This window comes from Zootoca vivipara, chromosome 12 (assembly GCF_965207765.1).
Source record: "Zootoca vivipara chromosome 12, rZooViv2.hap1.1, whole genome shotgun sequence".
NCBI classification, from domain to species: domain Eukaryota; kingdom Metazoa; phylum Chordata; class Lepidosauria; order Squamata; family Lacertidae; genus Zootoca; species Zootoca vivipara.
Genome location: NC_142595.1, coordinates 9,761,772 through 9,782,380, shown reverse-complemented (window position 1 = coordinate 9,782,380; position 20,609 = coordinate 9,761,772). Strand labels below are relative to the sequence as shown.

The 20,609-nt window shown below is 45.2% G+C and overlaps 1 protein-coding gene across 1 annotated transcript; it reads right to left on the bottom strand.

The window, feature by feature from the left end:
* Positions 1 to 2,081: 2,081 nt before the first annotated feature.
* On the bottom strand, positions 2,082 to 19,532 carry LOC148683778 (uncharacterized). The gene is made up of 9 exons (XM_088655686.1): positions 19,517 to 19,532; positions 15,984 to 16,102; positions 13,978 to 14,263; positions 11,293 to 11,355; positions 8,636 to 8,936; positions 8,207 to 8,368; positions 6,555 to 6,652; positions 5,445 to 5,503; positions 2,082 to 3,490 (listed from the first exon to the last, which is right to left on the bottom strand). The coding sequence occupies exons 1-9, from the start codon at positions 19,530 to 19,532 to the stop codon at positions 3,452 to 3,454; spliced, it is 1,143 nt and encodes a 380-aa protein (XP_088511812.1). The 3' UTR covers positions 2,082 to 3,451.
* Positions 19,533 to 20,609: the final 1,077 nt, after the last annotated feature.

Sequence of the window (20,609 nt, the reverse complement as noted above, 5' to 3'; positions counted from 1 at the left end):
TTGTCTTCCCTGGGCTTGACCTTGAGGTTTTAAACTATTTTCCTGCTCCTCAGGTTTAGTCTAACCACCTCCCTACAGTCGCAACCCCTTTGAGTTAGGATTCTTGAGTTAGAAGCAACTTTCCTGCTTGGCAGGGGGTTGGACTGGATGGCCCTTGTGGTCTCTTCCAACTCTATGATTCTATGATTCTATGATTCTACGTAGCTGGAATAACTAGGCACATCCACTTTTAATATAACATTTAAGAAAGCTTTATTTAAACTAGAGGACTTTTAAATGCGTAATGGTTTCATGTGTACAGGCTCTTAGATCATATTCTTAGTTTCATATAACAATGGCTAGATAATATAATTCTAGAAAACTCCTCAGAACACTTTAAGATCTCCTACTCCTACCCACACGCTCCCTCGCTCCCTCTCAACTCCCACAACCCTCTCCTAATCAACCGAATTAACTGCCTCCCATCCCTTTTAAACTCGTGGCAGTTCCGCCCCTCAGGAATGGAATGCGTCATTTATCTAGGAGGTTGGGGTTTAACTGTTTACACCCTGGAGTTCTATTGCAAACCAAACCAATCCGTCACAACCGCCTCTCTCCATAGGAACCTACCTGGACCCTGAGATCATCATCTGTGGCTCTTCTTCATGTGCCTCCTCCTCGAGAGGTGCGAAGGGTGGCAACATTAGAACAGGGCCTTCTCTGCAGTGGCTCCGCGTCTGTGGAATGCTCTCCCCAGAGAGGCTCGCCTGGTGCCTTCATTTTAACACCTTTAGGTGCCAGGCGAAAACAGTCCTCTTCCTCTAGGCCAGGCATGGCCAAACATGGTCCTCCAGCTGTTTTGGGACTACAACTCCCATCATCCCTAGCTAACAGGACCAGTGGTCAGGGATTATGGGAATTGTAGTCCAAAAACAGCTGGAGGGCCAAGTTTGGCTGATCTAGGCCTTTGGATGATTAACACCCAAAACCGTTTTAAATGTGTTTTAGGAGAGGGGATAATTGAATCGTTTTTGCTCTTTATTATTATGTATTTGTGTTTCTTATACTGTCTTTCTATATATTGTGAACCACCCTGAGATCTACGGATGAAGGGTGGTTTCTAAATTTAAATAACAACAACAACCATACCAAGCTGAAGGTCTACCAGGCTTGTGTGTTGAGCATGCTACTTTATGGAAATGAGTCATGGGCAACTGTGGTCTAAACCACTGAGCCTCTTGGGGTTGCTGATCAAAAGGTCGGCGGTTCGAATCCCCGCGACGGGGTGAGCTCTTTCCCAGCTCCTGCCAACCTAGCAGTTCGAACCCATGCCAGGGCAAGCAGACAAATAGGTGCCGCTGTGGCAGGAAGGTAAACAGTGTTTCCGTGCGCTCTGCTTTCTGTCACAGTGTCCCGTTGCGCCAGAAGCGGCTTAGTCCTGCTGGCCACATGACCCAGAAAGCTGCCTGTGGACAAATGCTGGCTCCCTCGGCCTGAAAGCGAGATGATCGCCGCAACCCCATAGTCGCCTTTGACTGGACTTAACCATCCAGGGGCCCTTTACCTTTTTACACCCGCCAGGTGTATAAATGCACCACGTCAGGAAGATTTTGGGCATCACATGGCAGGGCAGAATTCCAAACAAAGATGTGCTCTCCCAAGCCCACATTCCCAGTATGTTTGCACTTGTACCTCAGCAGCATTTGCACTGGCTTGGTCATGTGTGTGGAATGCAAGCTGCCAGCAACATAGTTCTAGTTTTTAGGTTTTCTATCCTGGAGCAGCACAACCTATTTTTCTTTTGCACTTTTTCTCAGCTCACTAAGCTCAAACCAGCACCAGATTTAAGGTGGTGGGGGCAGTTCCCTCGTACAGGGCACCAAGCCGAGGGAGAGCAAAATATAATAATAATAATAATAATAATAATAATAATAATAATAATAATAATAATAATAATTCTATTTATATGGGTACCTACAGAGATCCATATTACCAAAGTCCACCCCTGTTCACACAACCCATTTTTGCACCAGTTCATTCACATTAAATCATTTTTAAAAACTTACTCCCCTCTGCTGGTTCCCAACCTGCATCCTCCCTTTAAGAGTTTGTGAAACACAAGGGACTTCCATCAACCTGTTCATTGTCACCCTGATCTGTTTCCAAAATGTTTCCAGGAAGCTTGGCTATTTACCCAGCATTCGTTCTGATTTATGAGGAACGGCTTAGGGAGCTGGGTATGTTTAGCCTGGAGAAGAGAAGGTTAAGGGGTGATATGATAGCCATGTTCAAATATATAAAAGGATGTCATATAGAGGAGGGAGAAAGGTTGTTTTCTGCTGCTCCAGAGAAGCAGACACGGAGCAATGGATTCAAACTACAAGGAAGAAGATTCCACCTAAACATTAGGAAGAAGTTCCTGACAGTAAGAGCTGTTCAGCAGTGGAATTTGTTAACAAGGTGTGTGGTGGAGTCTCCTTCTTTGGAGGTCTTTACCCTTTACCTTTAAACATGTTGGGCAGTGTGTATGGAGGTCCTGGGCTGCCCAGATGAGAAGAAAAGACCCCCCCCCCCTCAGCCTCGCTGATATGGTCCAAAGGAAAGCAGAGCAAGACATTTGGCACTAGCTTGGCTGCAGGAGTTGCCAGAAGGAGGCGTACAAGGAGCCATCCAACTGTCTTAGGGACTCCAGATTTTTACAAGGTTCACTCCTTAGCCTTTTCTTCTCCCGAGGATATCTTGCAAAGCAGTGGAGGTTTAGGACCAGTTTTTCCCCTTCTCTTATATGGGCCACCTTCCCAGCTTGACAAGCTACATCTGCCCCTCATTTCCCTGTACAGCAAGCGCAGAAGCTGCCTCGTGGACCATTGGATCCACTATCGATCTTGCCTGCTCAATCCACTGGAGCCTGTCGTCGCACGCAAAGGAAGTTTGTGTGTGTATGTTCTAGTAAAACATACAGATAATTACAGTAAAAAAACGTCATTGTGTCAGCCCTTTCCTCACAAACAGTCACTTCCCAACAGCATGGTGGGAATAAGAAAGTCTTCATTAGCCAGTGGAAGGCCAACAAGGAGGGAGCCAGTCTAAGTTCTGTACAGAGGGAGTTTCAAAGTCTAGGAGCAGTCACAAACAACAACAACAACAACAAACAACAACCCAATTTCCAGTATCCCTATTCCCTGTTCTGTCTTCTGACTGACCAAGAGCATCTTTGTCTTGTCTGGATCCTCTAGACCACTATGATGACAGATTCTGCTTCAGAACTGAGACAAGCTTCCTTGGATTTAGGTGGAAAGGAGAAATAGATCTGGGTGTCTTCATCATACTGATGATACCAAGCCCCGAAACTCTCTCCCAGGAAGGAATGTAGACACTGTAATATAGTCTGACTGTTAGCATTGGGCTTTCAGGGTCCTTGATGTAATTCAGCCATCAGAGGGGAATTGCAAGGATGTGCTCCAGGGTGAGATCAACAGTTGGTCCGTGTTGTTGGTTTTTGGAACTGCATCTGCAAAGAGATAAGAGTAAGATACTCTTTGAGCTCCACAAAAGATATGGGGTTCATTTGACACCCAAAGAAATCAGCAATTGCAAATGTGCACTTTAAGATTTCAGTGAAATTTTATAAAGCCATATGAAAGTAATGTATCTACGGAATCTTTATTTAGAGCTGATTAATCACCTTTCACGTAGCTAGTTAACTAAGACTGGGTTACTGTTTGCACGTAAGCTCCACAATAGCACCACTACTCTGATTTAAACAACAACAACAGCCTTAGTATCTAAAGAAGTGTATACCCAGAAGCAGCTAAGTTGGTCTCTAAGGTGCTACTGGGCATTTTTTAAATTTTTATTTATTTTATTTCGACAGCCTTAGTGGTGAGTGACAGCACTGTTGTCCGGATAAAGATGTTGGGAACTGGAGTCCAATAGCATGTGGAGATATCTGTTGGCTACCTTTGGTTCATAAAGTGCTGGAGGAGAGCATGCCTGGCTGGCTGCAATCCTAAATAGGACCACTCTTGTTAGAGAGAGCGCAAACATTCTGTTGCAAGACCTGTTTGCCTTTATGTAAGTTAAGCAGTCGTAGCTCAGAATCTCAAGCGCCTTGACTCCCAAACAAATCGGCTCCCGAATGATCAAAACCCAGAAGTGAGTGTTCCGGTTTTCAAACGATTTTCAGAAGCTGGATGTCCAGCGTGGCTTCCAATTGGCTGCAGGAGCTTTCTGCAGCCAATCGGAAGCCACGCTTTGGTTTCTGAATGTTTTGGAAGTTGAACGGACTTCCAGAACGGATTCCAAGGTACAACTGTATTTTGAAGCTGTTTCAGCTCCAGTTTTCACTACTTGGTCTCTCTTGTTTTGGTTGGGGAGATCATAATGACTGCAGCTCCCTCCAGTGGCTTCGGTAGGTTACTGCCCTGTACTGATTCTGGGGCAATTTTCTAAAAGGGCCTTTGCGTGTGTTCTTCAGACAAAGAGGGATGGGGAAATGTGTGCAAGGAGAAAGCAATAAAGTTTGCTGCTTTCGCCTCTGTGTGCCTGAGGCTGCATATGCATGACACTGGTCTCATCCAAAAAGTAATAGCTCTTTGTAGATTGATCGTGCATTGCCCCACAGTGTGGCCATTTGAAAACAGATGAAAACAGACCTAGTCAGTCCCAGCAATGGGCGTGTATCTACACTTGCCACATGGGCGTAGGCAGGGGGGCAGCTGCCCCCCTCTAAATCAAGCAAATAAATAAACTAATTGGCCAATTGTGTCGGTTCTGCCCCCCCCCAATAAATCCTCGCTATGCCCATTACCTGCCCAATGACATTCTGGAGGGGTGCGTTCCAATAGCATAATCACTGCTTCCTGCTTCATTTACTTGAGGCATGTGCAAAGGGGAGAAGGCATGGATTACTGAAGCAAGGGGAAGGTTTTCTAATGTACAGTCAAACCTCGGTTTACACCTACCTTGGCGAGCGACCGCTGCGGACCCGGAAGTGTTTGCATCCGGGTTCCATGGCGTCGGATGTGCAGACGCGATCAGCGTTTCGCGCATGTGCAGAAGCATGCCTTCGGCGAGCGACCGCCTCCTTGGAACGGATTGCGGTCGCAAACCGAGGTACCACTGTATATCAAGTAAGCTCACCCACCCTTGTGGACAGCAGGCTCTAGAATCAAGCTATACAGATTCTAAGTTGAGGATCGGCACTAACAATTCTGGATTGAGGAACATGAAATTTTTAGTGTGTGCTACAAATGGGCTTGTGTGTGTACGGCACCTTGTAATGATGAAGCTGTGAAGCTCATTCTGGCAGCTCCCACATGTTGCCTTGCAGGTCTCCATCTCCCTCCCTCTCTCTCTCCCTCTCCCTCTCTCTCCCCCCCCCCCCGATTTACCAGATCTGCATCAGTTGCTGGTCCCTGGGGATGAGAAGTGAGAAGCTTTGCGAGAGAGCTGTCTGCACTCACCTGTGTCGTGTCAACCAAATCCAGAGAGACCTGGAAACTCTTGGTTCTGTCTTGGCTTTCTGAGAAGGAAAGGGCCACAGAACAGCCAAAATGAATGATTGGCCTTAACAGAGAGCCTGTTTTCTCCATTGCAAAGCCTTCCTTGAGGGCATACCCTAATTGGTGTGTGTGTGTGTCTTCCTTCCCAACTGCAGTTCTTTTCATTGCAGCAGAGTATTAAGGCTCCTGTGCGCTTCAAAGAACAAGCTTGTGACCAAAAGGGAGGGAGGGCTGTTGCTGAGAGCAGTGGTGGGATGTGGGGAGGGGAAAACTACATGCAAACTTAGAAAACACACACACATGTCCTGGTCTGCTCCTGGTCTCCTCAGCCCTTGCAGCAGTGCCTTCCTCCTTGCTCTTTGCAAAGCAAGACATTTGCTTTCCTGGAAGCCATCAAAACTCCTGGTCAGCCCTGTGCACAGATTGGCCCTTGACCCTGCCACTCAGTTGCTCCTTAAAGTCACACAGAGAGACAGAGAGTTTGTGCAATGGCTGTAGTCTGCCTGGACATCAGGAACCCTTGCATAATATGCCTGCTTGTGGTTCCTCCACTAGAGACAGACGTGTTCTGCACAGGTATAGATTCATGGTCTTGTTTTATCCCAGTGCCAATATGTGGCGGGGACCCAGGTGGCGCTGTGGTTAAACAACTGAGCCTAGGGCTTGCTGATCAGAAGGTCAATGGTTCGAATCCCTGTGACGGGGTGAGCTCCCGTTGCTCAGTCCCAGCTCCTGCCAACCTAGCAGTTCGAAAGCACGTCAAAGTGCAAGTAGATAAATAGGAACCGCTACAGCGGGAAGGTAAACGGCATTTCCATGTGCTGCTCTGGTTTGCCAGAAGCGGCTTTGTCATGCTGGCCACATGACCTGGAAGCTATACGCCGGCTCCCTCGGCCAATAACGCGAGATGAGCGCCGCAACCCCAGAGTCGGTCACGACTGGACCTAATGGTCAGGGGTCCCTTTACCTTTACAATATGTGGCACTGTTAAGAGGTCCCATGCCTAAGCTTTGAAGAGCGAGCCCATGGCAACCCACAGGCTACCTAATGTATGACATGAAGAGTCCTTACCTTCAGAGGCAGCTCCTTCATTCATGATGCTCAGACCTCCCGAGGGCTTCCACTCTTCCTCGTCGGCCTCATACCAGGCCTCAGCATCATCGGAGAAGCTGCAGGAGCAACAGCCCATAGGTCACTACTAGGAGCTGAAGGCAGGCAGAAGGATGGCAGCATTCAACACGAGCCAGGTACATTTTGCCCCTGGCTATCGGCCATTTGAAACCAAGTGACGATGCCTGAGGGCCACGATGGCCTCTGACATCTCCACCATCTGGAGGTGCGTGCCTGGGGATCCTTGGGTCTCGACTGTTTTCACACACTAGCATCACATCCTGCGGAATTCTGTCCGTTCTATTTTATCTGCACACTCAGAACGAATTTCAGCAACCAAAAGGTCATACTGTATTGAAAAATAGGACTTTTGAGTTATCTGGCCCCAAAATTAACCGTCCAGGGGTCCTTTACCTCTACCTTTTACCTGTCCGGTGATATATCCTTCTTGGTCTGAAGTTGTTATGTGCATCAGTTTTGCATTGGCATAATCATTAATATTTGCAGGTGTTCATATACTTTTAAATTACATTCCTGTAGGATGGGGATTAATGGCAGGACAAAAAAAATGGGTTCTGCTAGCTATTATGGTTCATAAGGCTTATACTTTCAGCTTGTGGGGAAGAATATACACCATCTATTACTCAGTCATCCAAGGACCTTGCTGTACTGGCTACATTTGAACAAGTTTCATACAGATATCTCGGGGTTGTGTGTTCGAGTCCCACGTTGGGCAAAAAGATTCCTGTATTGCAGGGGGTTGGACGACTAGACAATCCTTGTGGTGCCTTCCAACTCTACAATTCTGTGGTGGTGTTGTGTGGCTTGTTTGTTTTTGTCGGTGGTGGTATTATTTGTATGTTGTTTATTTTCCTCTGTTAATAATAATAATAATAATAATAATAATAATAATAATAATAATAATTTATTTATACCCCGCCCATCTGGCCGGGTTCCCCCAGCCACTCTGGGCGGCTTCCAACAAAACATTAAAATACAGAAATCAAACATTAAAAGCTTCCCTAAACAGGGCTGCCTTGAGATGCCTTCTAAAGGTCTGGTAATTGTTGTTTTCTTTGACCTCTGTTTTCTTTGACCTCTGTTTCATTTTATACATCTATTCCCCTTCCTCTTTTTTGGTTTTGTTAAAAGTGCAATAAAAATAAAATAATCATACGTAAAAAAAGGATTTTCACAGAAACCCCAGCTAAAATGGCCCTCTCTCTCGCCCTTTGTTACCCTCTGCTAAGACATGGGGAAGAAAACATCCATTTTAGCAGGGGATTCCAGTGCATCAAATCCCCTTCTAAAATGAAGGAAAGCGCCTTTGTTTTAGCAGCACCTGAGAGATGCTCTGAAGCCCACAGTTTCACCACACATTGCAGCAGCAGATGGCACTGTGGCATCGGGCGACTGACCTGTCAAATTTGCCTTGCGAATCCGAACCTGATCTGGCTCGTGGAACCAAACAGATCCCCTACTCATTGCTGTATAAAAGATCCCAGGAAATCACTAACTCGTTAGGTTAGGCTCCCTGCCGAGAAGGTCCAGAAATGTAGGTTATTATCCTCCAGCCTTCTTCATCTTACCCACACACTTCTCGTGCTTCTTACCTAGAACGAGACTTCCTCCGTCTGGCTCTGAGGAGGAATATCGCCAGGACCGCGCTGATCACTACGAGGACAGCTAGCCCAACCCCAAAGCCGACATCGCTCTTTTGGATCCGTGTTTGGCAGCGATCGTCCATGTACCAAAAGGACTCCCCGTCATTGCACCTGTGGGCGAGATGGGCAAGTGGTTTTAGGGGAGAGCATTCCCCCTTCCCAAGGCCTTGCCGGGCACCCCTCATGCAGCCACCGACTTATTTGCACCCTGGCCCAAATCTGGATTTTCTTGCAGAGGGGAAGAAGAGGAAGAGGGCTCTTTCAGACTGCCACAGTTTTCAGCTGGAATTCTATCACGTACCGGCACAAATTCAGGTTTGCAATGGGATGCCCGGATCCAGGGATATTTCTGCTCTCCCCCCTCCTCTGTCCACTTACTTGCAGTAAGGGCCTCTTTCGGATATGCTACAAAAGCCATAGTTGCAGTTCATGGTGTTTTTGGTGCCCGTGGTGCAGTTGGAGATACAGCGCAGTGTGCCCGTTGAGTTATCCGGGTAATAGTAGTCTGCATATCTGGCATCGATGTTTTTTCTGCAAGCGGCTGGGAAGGAGAAAGAAGAAGAGACCACCACTGCCACAAAAACTGCCAGGACCTCCATGAAGCCCTTAAGGCCATCGCAGCTTCTCACTTGGTCATGCAGAGCCCCAGATTCCCAGACGCAAGCCTTTCCCCTCTCCCCTCAAAGAAACCTCAAATCTTTCTCCACCTTTTCATTCATTGCAGTGGCCACCCACCCACCCACTAGAGCAGTGTTTCCCAACCTTGTGCCTCCAGTTGTTTTGGGACTACAACTCCCATCATCCCTAGCTAGCAAGACCAGTGGTCAGGAATGATGGGAATTGTAGTCCGAAAACAGCTGGAGGCACAAGGTTGGGAAACACTGCACTAGAGCCAAGCAGGGCTGCACTGTGCCCAGCTGCCGGCCACTGCTTGCTCCCCTCCCCTCCCCTTGGCCAGGGCTGTCTGGGACCAAAGTGGCCCGCAGGGAAGCGAAGGCAGCTCGGTGGGTACCACCGATTGGGGGGGGGTCCAAGGCCGCAGCAACTACGACAGTGGTTCCCAACCTTTTTTTTTAAGCCATGCCCCACCTAAGCATCTCCAAAAGCCTGATGCCACCCCTCCCCTGGTGACATATAATTTTTGTTATTCAAAAAGTGAACTCCTATTCACGTGGCGGAAGCCTAGAAGGCCATTAACTTGGTCTAAACAAACTTTCAAATTGCCCTCCCAAACGTTGGGAACCACAGGACTATGACCAGAGGCGTAGGAAGGGGCGTGCAGTGGGGGCGGACCGCCCCGGGTGTCATCGCTGGGGGGGGGGGTTGACATTTGGCGCGCCACCTGCCCGCAACTCTGAAGCCTACCCCGAGCTGTTGGAGGAAGTGGGGAACTGCTCCGCATTCCTAGCAGCCTCCCCCTTTTGTTTTGACAGATCGGGGAAGGCTTGGGAGCCGCGGGCAGGCGGCGCATCGTTGCCCCCCCCCCTGCTCCCGGGCTGCTGGAGGAGGCAGGCAGGGAGAGGACAGGAAGGAGGCAGGCAAGCCAACAAGTGGAGGGGGGAGCGAAGGAGAGGAGCAAAAGCTCCTTCAACTCAGGACCCAAACCCTGGGACGCACAGGAGGAGAGATTGGGTGTGGGAACAAAGTTTGGGGGGGGGTTACATGCTTTTGCTCACAATGTTAAGTAAATAAGCCAGAAAATAACACTTGCAGCTGTAAGTGTCTTATTTTTCCTTCTTTTAATAATTTCAATGTGGGGGCAGCGGTGGGGGGGTGACAAAAAAGTTACCTCACCGGGTACCACCTGACCTTGCTACGCCTCTGACTACAACCTCTGCTGCGCTGGGGGCAACCATTCATTGCTATCGCCATCTCCTGGCCAGGGAAAGAGAGAAGCAACAACCTGCTTGGGGTTCTCTCTTGAGCGCCTTTATGAGCTGCTACAGTAACACCATGCACAATGCGGAAGGTCTGCCCTGTGCCCCAACCTCTTATGTCCCTGCCCAGTTTCTTTGAATTACTGCCTCGCCTTTCACTGCCAGTTTCGTTTGGGAACCTGAAATGTCACTGTGCAGCTGATCTGAACTCAGAAGTTTATATGGCTGTTCAAAGTTAACATGCTTCCAAAATACAGTGGTACCTCAGTTTAAGAACAGCCCTGTTTATGAACTGTTCAGTTTATGAACTCCGCAAAACCAGAAGTAGTGTCCCGCTTTGCGAACTTTACTTCGGTCTAAGAACAGAATCCGACCGGTGGAACGGCGCCGGCAGCGGGAGGCCTCATTAAGGAAAGCGCACTTCGGTTTAAGAACAGTTTTGGTTTAAGAACGGACTTCCGGAACAGATTAAGTTCGTAAACTGAGGTACCACTGTACTCATAAATGCACTATATTGTGTCACAAAGTCTCCACACACACACATACACACACTTAGTTGTATTTATCGATCTGGGTTTTCCTTTTCCCTCAGGCTTCCCTAAATGCAATACATAAATTCAAAGATTTCTGAGCTTAAAACTACTGCAGTTTTGTATGTTTGCTCTCGTAACTTTTTGTACTTGACTGAGGACAGATCTATAGCCTACTCGTGGTTTATAACTTTTTTTAAAAAATACATTATTAAAAAGTGACGCCAGAGGGCGTTGCAGAGCACGAGCAATGGAAAACTGCATTGAGTGTTATACAGTACAGTGGTACCTTGGGTTACAAACGCTTCAGGTTACAGACTCCGCTAACCCAGAAATAGTACCTCAGGTTAAGAACTTTGCTTCAGGATGAGAAAAGAAATCGTGCTCCGGCGGCAGCGGGAGGCCCCATTAGCTAAAGTGGTGCCTCAGGTTAAGAACAGTTTCAGGTTAAGAACGGATCTCCAGAACGAATTGAGTTCTTAACCAGAGGTACCACTGTGTATAATATAACGTTTAACAGATCAGCATGCAGGACTAATTCCAGGCAGCTCACCTGGAATTTGCTCCCACTGGACAGGCTGCGGGTGCATAAATAATCCCTCTGTCCCTCCCTAATTCTGGGACTCACCTTCAGCTGAAAAATTTGTGCTTGTGCTCAGAATAGGGTCCGGTGGAACTGAAAAGCAAAATGCTGGAAAAAGAAAGAGATGGTTACATTGCATGATTTTACTTATTTCCTTTCCTTTCTTATATATATATTTTCTGCACCTCTTCAAAATGCCCTGACAGTCTCTCTAAAGTCTAACAGATTTAAAGAATTATACTGAACTATTTTATACTGGGAAAGTGTGGAGAGATATACAGTGGAACCTCGGTTTATGAACACCTCGGTTTACGAATTTTCGGTTTACGAACGCCGCGGACCCATCTGGAACGGATTAATTCACTTTCCATTACTTTCAATGGGAAAGTTCGCTTCAGTTTATGAACACTTCAGTTAATGAACAGACTTCCAGAACCAATTACACCCATGCTTCAGGTTAAGTACGCTTCAGGTTGAGTAATCCGCGGACCCGTCTGGAACGGATTAATCCACTTTCCATTACTTTCAATGGGAAAGTTTGCTTCAGTTTATGAACACTTCAGTTTATGAACAGACTAATGGAACCAATTGTGTTCATAAACCGAGGTACCACTGTATGCTGTAATGTAATCTTGGATATAGGCCAGCTTTTTTTCTTTTTTCTTTAAAAAAGGCCAGATTCTATAAAGCTTTTGAAAAGGAGTTTTATAAAAAAATAATGATAATAATAATAATTGTGTGCTATTAACAAGCTGATCACCACTTCTATGTCAATTTCTTCAAGCAATATATTTTCAAAATCGGGCAAAATCCATATAGAACCTCCTGTGTCGATAGTTCTGCATCTTTTGAAAATATCCTGTTTGGATATTTTATTCTAAATCTATGTCACTTATGCTTGACAACAACTGCTAAATCATATCCCCACTTTTATTTTTATTTTTAAATTAATGTAATTTTTGAATGAGCAAAACATAATTTGAAAAATTTATCCTGCTAATCCATTACTTTTACACAAATGTATTAAACACAGGATCAGGCATAAGTAGTGAATCACGCTACAGTCAAACCTCGGTTTCCAAACACCTCCATTACCTGGAAGGAAATGCTCCGGTTTTTGAATGGTTTTCGGAAGCCGAACATACTACCCGTCCTCCATTTTGAGTTTCCCTATTGTACTGAGGCTTCTGCTTTCAGTTTTCGGTTGTCAAACGTTTCGGAAGTCAAACGATCTTCTGGAATGGATTACGTTTGACAGCCGAGGTTTGACTGTACTGTTTGTGGCTGCTATTTGCCCCTGAGGAGGTTTAAATGGGATTGGGGCGGGGGGAATTATGGGCTGGCATTTTGATGCCAAAGATGTGTGCGTGCATGAAAAGCCGCGTCTCACAATAAACGCCTGTATGGAATATCCAAGACTCCATTTAGCATCTCACAAAGGATATTGTGCCTCTATTTTCCAGGAACAGAAAGCCGTCCTGGTTTCTGATTTGATCCCTGCTTTTCCTCAGGATGTCCCAATTTTCATCAGATAAATGTTGGAGGGTGTGGAGTTATGCGACCCCCTGAGCCAAGGAGATAAGTAGCTATACAAACTTTAGAAGACATCTGAAGGCAGTTCTTGAAGTGTTTTATTATGTTTTTATATGTGTTGGAAGCCACCCAGTGTGGCTGGGGCAACCCAGTCAGGTGGGCAGGGCATAATAATAATAATAATAGTAATAATAATAATAATAATACAGTCATACCTCGGTTTAAGTACACTTCGGTTTGAGTACTTTCAGTTTAAGTACTCCGCGGACCCACCAGGAACGGATTAATCCACTTTCCATTACTTTCAATGGGAAAGATCGCTTCAGGTTAAGAACGCTTCAGGTTAAGTACGGACTTCCAGAACCAATTACACTCATACTTCGGGTTAAGTACGCTTCAGATTGAGTACTCCGCAGACCCATCTGGAATGGATTAATCCACTTTCAATTACTTTCAATGGGAAAGTTCGCTTCAGGTTAAGTACGCTTTAATTTAAGTACTCCGTAGACCGTCTGGAACAGATTAATCCACTTTCCATTACTTTCAATGGGAAAGTTCGCTTCAGGTTAAGTACGCTTCAGGTTAAGTACAAACTTCCGGAACCAATTGTGTACTTAAACCGAGGTACCACTGTAATAATAATAATAATAATAATAATAATAATAATAATGGAATAAGATGCCCCTATTTTCGTCAGAGAAATGTTGGAGGGTACGAAGTAGTAGTTAGTCCATAACAACCTATTACAGCGGTACCTCTACTTACGAATAACTCTACTTACGATTGTTTCTACTTACGAATGGAGCTCCGTCCGCCATCTTGGATGCGGTTTAGACAGGATTTTTTCTACTTACGAATTTTTAGATAGGATTTTTTCTACTTACGAATTTTTTCTCCCAATGCATTCCTATGGGATTCGACTTACAATTTTTTTTTACTTACAAATGTGCATTTGGAACACATTAAATTCGTAAGTAGAGGTACCACTGTATGCCATAATGACATTCTTCAAGGTGCCACAACCCTTTTTGCTGTTTTTGCTGCAAGAGATCAATCTGACTCCTTTTCTGGATATGGGCTCCTATTTAGTGCAGGGACTCCCAGCCATGGAACCTTTTGTGTACCCTTCTCTAGCCAGGAGGACACAATAATATTGAAATACCATCTCGAACTGGAAGACTGTTGCCCAGAGCTTACATGAGTTCCCCGTCTTGCATTCCTCCTGAGTGGAGTTGAGGGTAGTCAGCTGCTTCTGCACGGCCTTGGTCAAATTCTGGATAGTATTGTCAATGATGTTCACATTGTTGTTTATTACAGCTTTAATGATGACTTCGTGGTCCACGATAATGCTGCCTTTCCTAATACAGTGATGAAGAAAGGGCAATATCTCAGCTGCTTGAACCACCGTTTGGTTGTTAAAAAGAGCACGGCAGGGGAGCACGTTGACAAGGAGAAAGCCAAAATTGAAAATGCACTTATGTCCCTACGAATGTGCAAGATCAGTGCTATGGGGGCAGCCTAAATCTTGTTCTATCAGTATAGCTGTATGCACACCATATACATTTAAAGGACATGTTTTCCTCCAAAGAATATTGAGATCTGTAGTTTGTGAAGGGTGCTGGGAATTGCAGAATGCAATGTGCTTTCAATTTATGGCGCATAAGCCCAATGCATAGCAATGCACGGACAACAACAATGGGATATCAGCTCCGCCCAATGCATGATGGATAAGAGCAACAACTGGGAAAAGATAAGACGTAACATTTTACAAGGACAGGAAGAAACACCACAGGCAGAATAATTGCCACACACGGGAAGAACAAGAATATAGTTTGAGTGCCTCATTTGTAGTTTTATAAGTCATTTAATGTGTCAACACGAATAGAAGTTATTAATTTTGCAGTTGTCGTATAAGGGATTATGATGATGACCGGAATGCAGTTGAAATTAATAAGATTTTGTAACGCAGAAAAAAAGACATCATCAAACCATCAATTCTAGCACACAGGGGACGGACCTTATCTAAATTATATAATTTGGTATTTGAACGATTGGTATTAGTAATTGTATTATAAATTGGTACAATCATACCTCGGTTTAAGTATGCCTCGGTTTGAGTATTTTCAGTTTAAGTACAGTACTCCGTGGACCTGTCTGGAATGGATTAATCCACTTTCCATTCGCTTCAGGTTAAGTACGGACTTCCAGAACCAATTACACTCATACCTCGGGTTAAGTACGCTTCAGGTTGAGTACTCCGCGGACCCCTCTGGAACAGATTAATCCACTTTCCATTACTTTCAATGGGAAAGTTCACTTCAGGTTAAGTACGCTTCTGTTTAAGTACTACACAGACCGTCTGGAACGGTTTAATCCACTTTCCATTACTTTCAATGGGAAAGTTCACTTCAGGTTAAGTACGCTTCAGCTTAAGTACTACACGGACCGTCTGGAACGGTTTAATCCACTTTCCATTACTTTCAATGGGAAAGTTCGCTTCAGGTTAAGTACAGACTTCCGGAACCAATTGTGTTTGTAAACCGAGGTACCACTGTATTGTTATAATGAGGCTATTCTTGGATTGCAATTGAAAACTAATAAAAATTATTAACAACAACAACAACAAATGCACGAACTGTCTCTGCTTGTGGAAACATTCTTGATTTGGAATCTAGACTGGGGCTGTTTTCAAAAAATGGGCTACTCTTCAATCAATAGATGAACCTTAGCCTTGGTCATCCAGATAAACAGGAGTACAGACAGGAACAGCCTAAGATCTCCTAGACCTAGGGAGAGATTTGGTGCCTGGGAATGATATGGAACAAGGGAGACTCTGGGAACAACAACCTCTCGAGTTTCCTTTGAGGAGAGAGGGACCTGGTAGGCTGGCAACAGGAAGCCAGGAGGACTCATTCACTGGTTTCACCATAGCCAAATCTGAAACACAAATAGGCCACTGGGGAATATGGCATCTCAAAGTGTTCTCTGCTTCAGGTACCTACCGCAGTCTTAAGATCACCACACCTTGGTACCCAGAGACGCCCTGATAAACACTGTCCATCTAAATGGTGGAGAGGAAAAATACAGAATGTCTTAATAATCCAGGCTGGAGTCATTTAGAGAGGGAAGGTAAACAGAATGAAAGAGAATTCTCTAACCAACAGAGCAGGGTGCTGAAGGATGAGCCAATGGCCCATTGTTACCTGCATCTTAAATTCCTCTTCCAAGCTCTTATACGCTTCTGAGGCTTCGTTCTCAAGCTCTGGATCAAACTCCCTGTTGGCGATTTTCACCTGGACTTCAATTGTCACGGGCACACTTTCTAAAATGGAGGGAGATTAATCACCAGGGGATTGGAACATGTCCCCTCTGAGGAACTGCTAAACTGCGGGAGGCGTTTTAGTTAAGGGGAAACCCCACCCCACTAAGAAGGACATGAATAAGAAAGAAGAAGAAAACTTATAAAATGTATGATTGGAGAAACAGAAGTTTTTCTTCCCGTCTCCTAACACTAGAACTTAACATGGGTTGCAAATGTCTAAATGGCAGATCTATGCTATTAGTTATACTTGGTTAGTTATGGCTCTTAGTTATACTTTAATTGACCCCCTCCTGGTTCAGATTTGGCTGATCGTCAGTCTAGGAACATCTGCCTCTGCCAGGAAAAAGTCTCCTGTATTTGCAGAAGCCTTGCCCAGTTTTATAGGCATTGGTTCTGATTATGCTGGAGGGATTGCCCCCCCCCACCCCACAGCTGATATTTACCCCCCCCCAGACACCATAAGCACGACCTACAGGGGCAAAGAGCAGCTGGGGTGTGAATCTGCTGATGCGCTCCAATCCAGATTTAGAGTGGAATCCAGATCATAGGTGTGGGGAATTCAATTTTCCTTTGAAATAAAAATGGTCACCGTAAGCCATATATATAGTGTGATTAACACAACTTGGCGTTTTGCCCAAAGTGCAAATGCTCCTTTGCGATTCCTGATAGCTGTTGCTAATGGCTCTGTTCCAAGAGCAAATAAGAATAGGAGAAATAGCATCCTTGCCGATATTGTATATGATTTTCTCTAGTTATAACTTTGTCCATGGGATTTATTGTGCTCTGAGTGCTCTTTTAAGAGCTCCATAGTGCCATATAAATATCTAATCTCATTTATATCATCTATTTATATCATATTTATACATACAAAGGTGTTGAGAGCTGACAGAAAATTTCCAGCACCCGGAACAAACTACAATTCTTTGTGGGGAAACTATGACCGCTGTAGTGGTTAAGAGTGCTTTAAACACATGGTTTATAGCCCCCCAATGTGGTCCCCACCCCAAATGTTTTTGCTTTACCCCACAATCCCCCTAGAATCAGCCAGCATTTCATGCCCACTAAACATGCTCAGTCCCTACTGTACTGTTTAGGGTTTTGATTTATATTTGGGTTCTTCACATCCATTTGGTGTTTTTTTGGTGTGTGTGTGTGTGATGTAGTGGGGTTGACGCTCTGCAGCCCAATCCCAGCCATATTAAATCCTTTCATTTCTTCACTGATGTCTATGGACAGCTCTCTCTGCGAGAGCTTCTCACAATGAACCAGGGCGTGACCTATCTAGACAATTATATTATCCCTGCTCCCATCCAGCTGTCATTTCCCCTCCCTAATTCAACATCCTGTTCACTCCTCCTGCCCTGTTTGCAGTTTTTGTCTTCCCTCTCAGATCACAGCCACACCATATCCTGGGAACTGCAGCTTGTTCAGAGCGCTAGAAATAAACTATAGTTCCCATGATTCTTTTTTTTGGGGGGGAGAGCCATGACAGTTAAAGTAGCATAAAGAGCTTTACAGTGTGGACATGACCTCATTTTCCAGCATTCGGCACCGCTGCTATTTGGGGGGCTTCCAGTGTGCCTTAAGTTTCCTCACATGCAGATTATTTTTTAAAAGCGTATGTGTGCCTCAGGGTTAGCCTGAGTCTCTTGGTATTTCTTTCTTGTGGGTTGGTGGTGCAGTTTGGCACGCACACAGAAAAACTACGGTACATAAGGATAAACAAAGACTTCAGTGGGAAATAGTATATAGATTATTATTGCTGGTATTTGTTAAATTTGAATACCACTCTTCACCCAAGGTCATAGCTGCCAAGTCTCCCGTATTCCCCGGGAAACCCCCGTTTTTCTAACTGTTCCCAGTTGAAAAAACGGATTTTTTTGTTTCCCCCCGGGTTATTCTGGCGCGGCGGCCATTTTGGAACTGGGCGGAGCATGCTCAGAAGCGACTTTTGATGCAGCTCTGCCCAATTCCAAAATGGCTGCAGTGCGACTTCTGGCGTGGTGGCCATTTTGGAACTGGGCAAAGCAGCATCAAAAGTCTCTTCTGAGCATGCTCCGCCTAGTTCCAAAATGGCGGCAGTGCTACTTCCGGTCTGCTACTTCTGGTCCGTCCCTTATTTCACCCAAAGGAACTTGGCAGGTATGCCCAAGGTTCCCTGGGTGGTTCACAACAGGAAAAAAAAATGCAAAATGAGAACGCAAAATACATGCATATAGTTGATGGTGACAGGGGGTACAATGTACTGTTAAAGAACAGAATTTTTTTTAACAGTACCCAGTTAATAGTTAGTTACCTGGCAAATAAGCCTTATTCACACGAGTTGGAACCATAATCAGCGGGATTTGTAAAAAATAAATAAATGACTTTATATCTAGCCCAGATCATCTTAATACCATGCTGCTGCTGGTGGTTTTTTATGTTCTAATGTTTGTTTTAAACACCCTCATTTAAACACCACATCTAAAGTTACTCAGCAAAGTTTCTGAGTTACTCAGTAACAGCTTGTTGTTGAAATAATATGCAGGGCGTTTCCTAGTTGCCTTGGTTCAGATCAGCCTTCATGACTCTGTGTAAATCAGTCTTCTTCAGCTGGAGAAATGTCTGCTGTGTGAAAGGAGCTGCCTGTCTCAGGGACCCATAGCCATGTGATAGCCTGAAAGAGCCCACCTGCCACCCCAAAGTCGATGGATTCAGGTCCCCCTGAGCCATTCATGCCCAGGAGGATGGGATGAGAGAACTGTTGTTGTAATGTGAACAATGGGTTAAACTGCACAGCGCTCAGTCTCCTATCTTGAAGAGCACATTCCTTACATCTGGGTGTTCCGGGGATAAGGTGCCAGGTGTACTGGGTTACCATGGCAACACCAACAAGGCCACATTTACAACTTGCTGAGTCATTCACCTTCCCATTAGTCCAGGAAATATGCCTAGGCGTGGAAACAGGGATAATAGTCTCTAGGGCATTGCTCTCATAATGCCCATGTCCTGGGGCCCTTGCCATATCCTGTCCCCAGAGTGGCTGGGGGAACCCAGCCAGATGGGTGGGGTATACATAATAAATTGTTGTTGTTGTTGATACATCAATTTACATGTTTTGCGGTATTTTATGCATTGTGCCTTGCCGTTACTTTTATGGCTTGTAGTTTAATCATTCTTCATTGCAGTGGATAAGTGTAAACTGTTTATTATTTGCCAATATTTAATTTTACTGTTTACTGTTAGATTCTAATGGATTATTGAATATCACTTTATTTGATATAAGTTGTTTACTTTTAAGTTATTCTGACCTTTTTTTGGTATTGGATCACAGCCATTACAAAATGTGAAGATTGTATATTAATGGAGATTTAATTGTATTGGTTTTGTTCTTGTTGTTTATTTTATTATCAGGTTGCTCTCGGTTCCACTTACCCACTTCAAAAGGCATGTCTTCAACGGGGAGCTCACACTTCGGCCCATAGAAATTGCTAAGGCACAAACATTTGATGCCATCATGTGTTCCCCCATTTTCACATGTTTCTGGAAGAGAGAAGGTTCCCCCCCCCCACAAAATGTGGTTAGCAGCAATCTATACAGAGAAAAACACAGCGGGGAAGTGAAATTATTCTTGACACTCAAGTAACATGTCACAATTCCTCAGAGCTGAAAGTTGTGCCGCAGCTGAGGATGCCATGAAAAACTTGCTACTCTTTTAAGGTGCCACAGGTTGAAGAAGAGTGGAGAGGGAAGGTAGCAGCTTCCAAAATACACTTAAATGACAAACGTATTAAGTTCATCTGAAAGGGTTTAGAAGTGTCCTGTCTATAATCCAGCTTCGGGCCATGTTGGCAGGCATTGCACCAACGCCCTCATTCCTGTTAATTTTGGAACTTGGTGAGCGTTGTTGTGGGGAAATCAACATTGGCCTTCCCTTGTCCACATTGTCCACATTGAATGTCCCTTGTCCACATTGTCCAAATTGAATGTGTACAACCCCTTTGCAGCCAGTTGCCAAAAATCACTCTCTAAAATGTTCAAACCACTATGGCCAAACTCCAATTTGATGCCATTATCCGCTGAAGTGGCAAACTTCCTTTGCCTTCTGTGGTAAAAGGTAAAAAGGGAAAGGACCCCTGGACGGTTAAGTCCAGTCAAAGGCGACTATGGGGTTGCGGCGCTCATCTCGCTTTCAGGTAAAGGGAGCCGGTGTTTGTCCACAGACAGCTTTCCGGGTCATGTGGCCAGCAGGACTAAACTGCTTCTGGCAAAATGGGACACCGTGACGGAAACCAGAGCGCACGGAAACACCGTTTAACTTCCTGCCACAGTGGTACCTATTTATCTACTTGCATTGGCGTGCGTTCGAAATGCTAGGTTGGCAGGAGTGGGGACAGAGCATCGGGAGCTGGGACAGAGCTGGGACAGAGCAACCACTGACCTTCTGATCGGCAAGCCCAAGAGGCTCAGTGGTTTAGACAACAGCAAGGCAAGAAAGAGAAGGAGATGCAAGCCAATGAAAATGGAC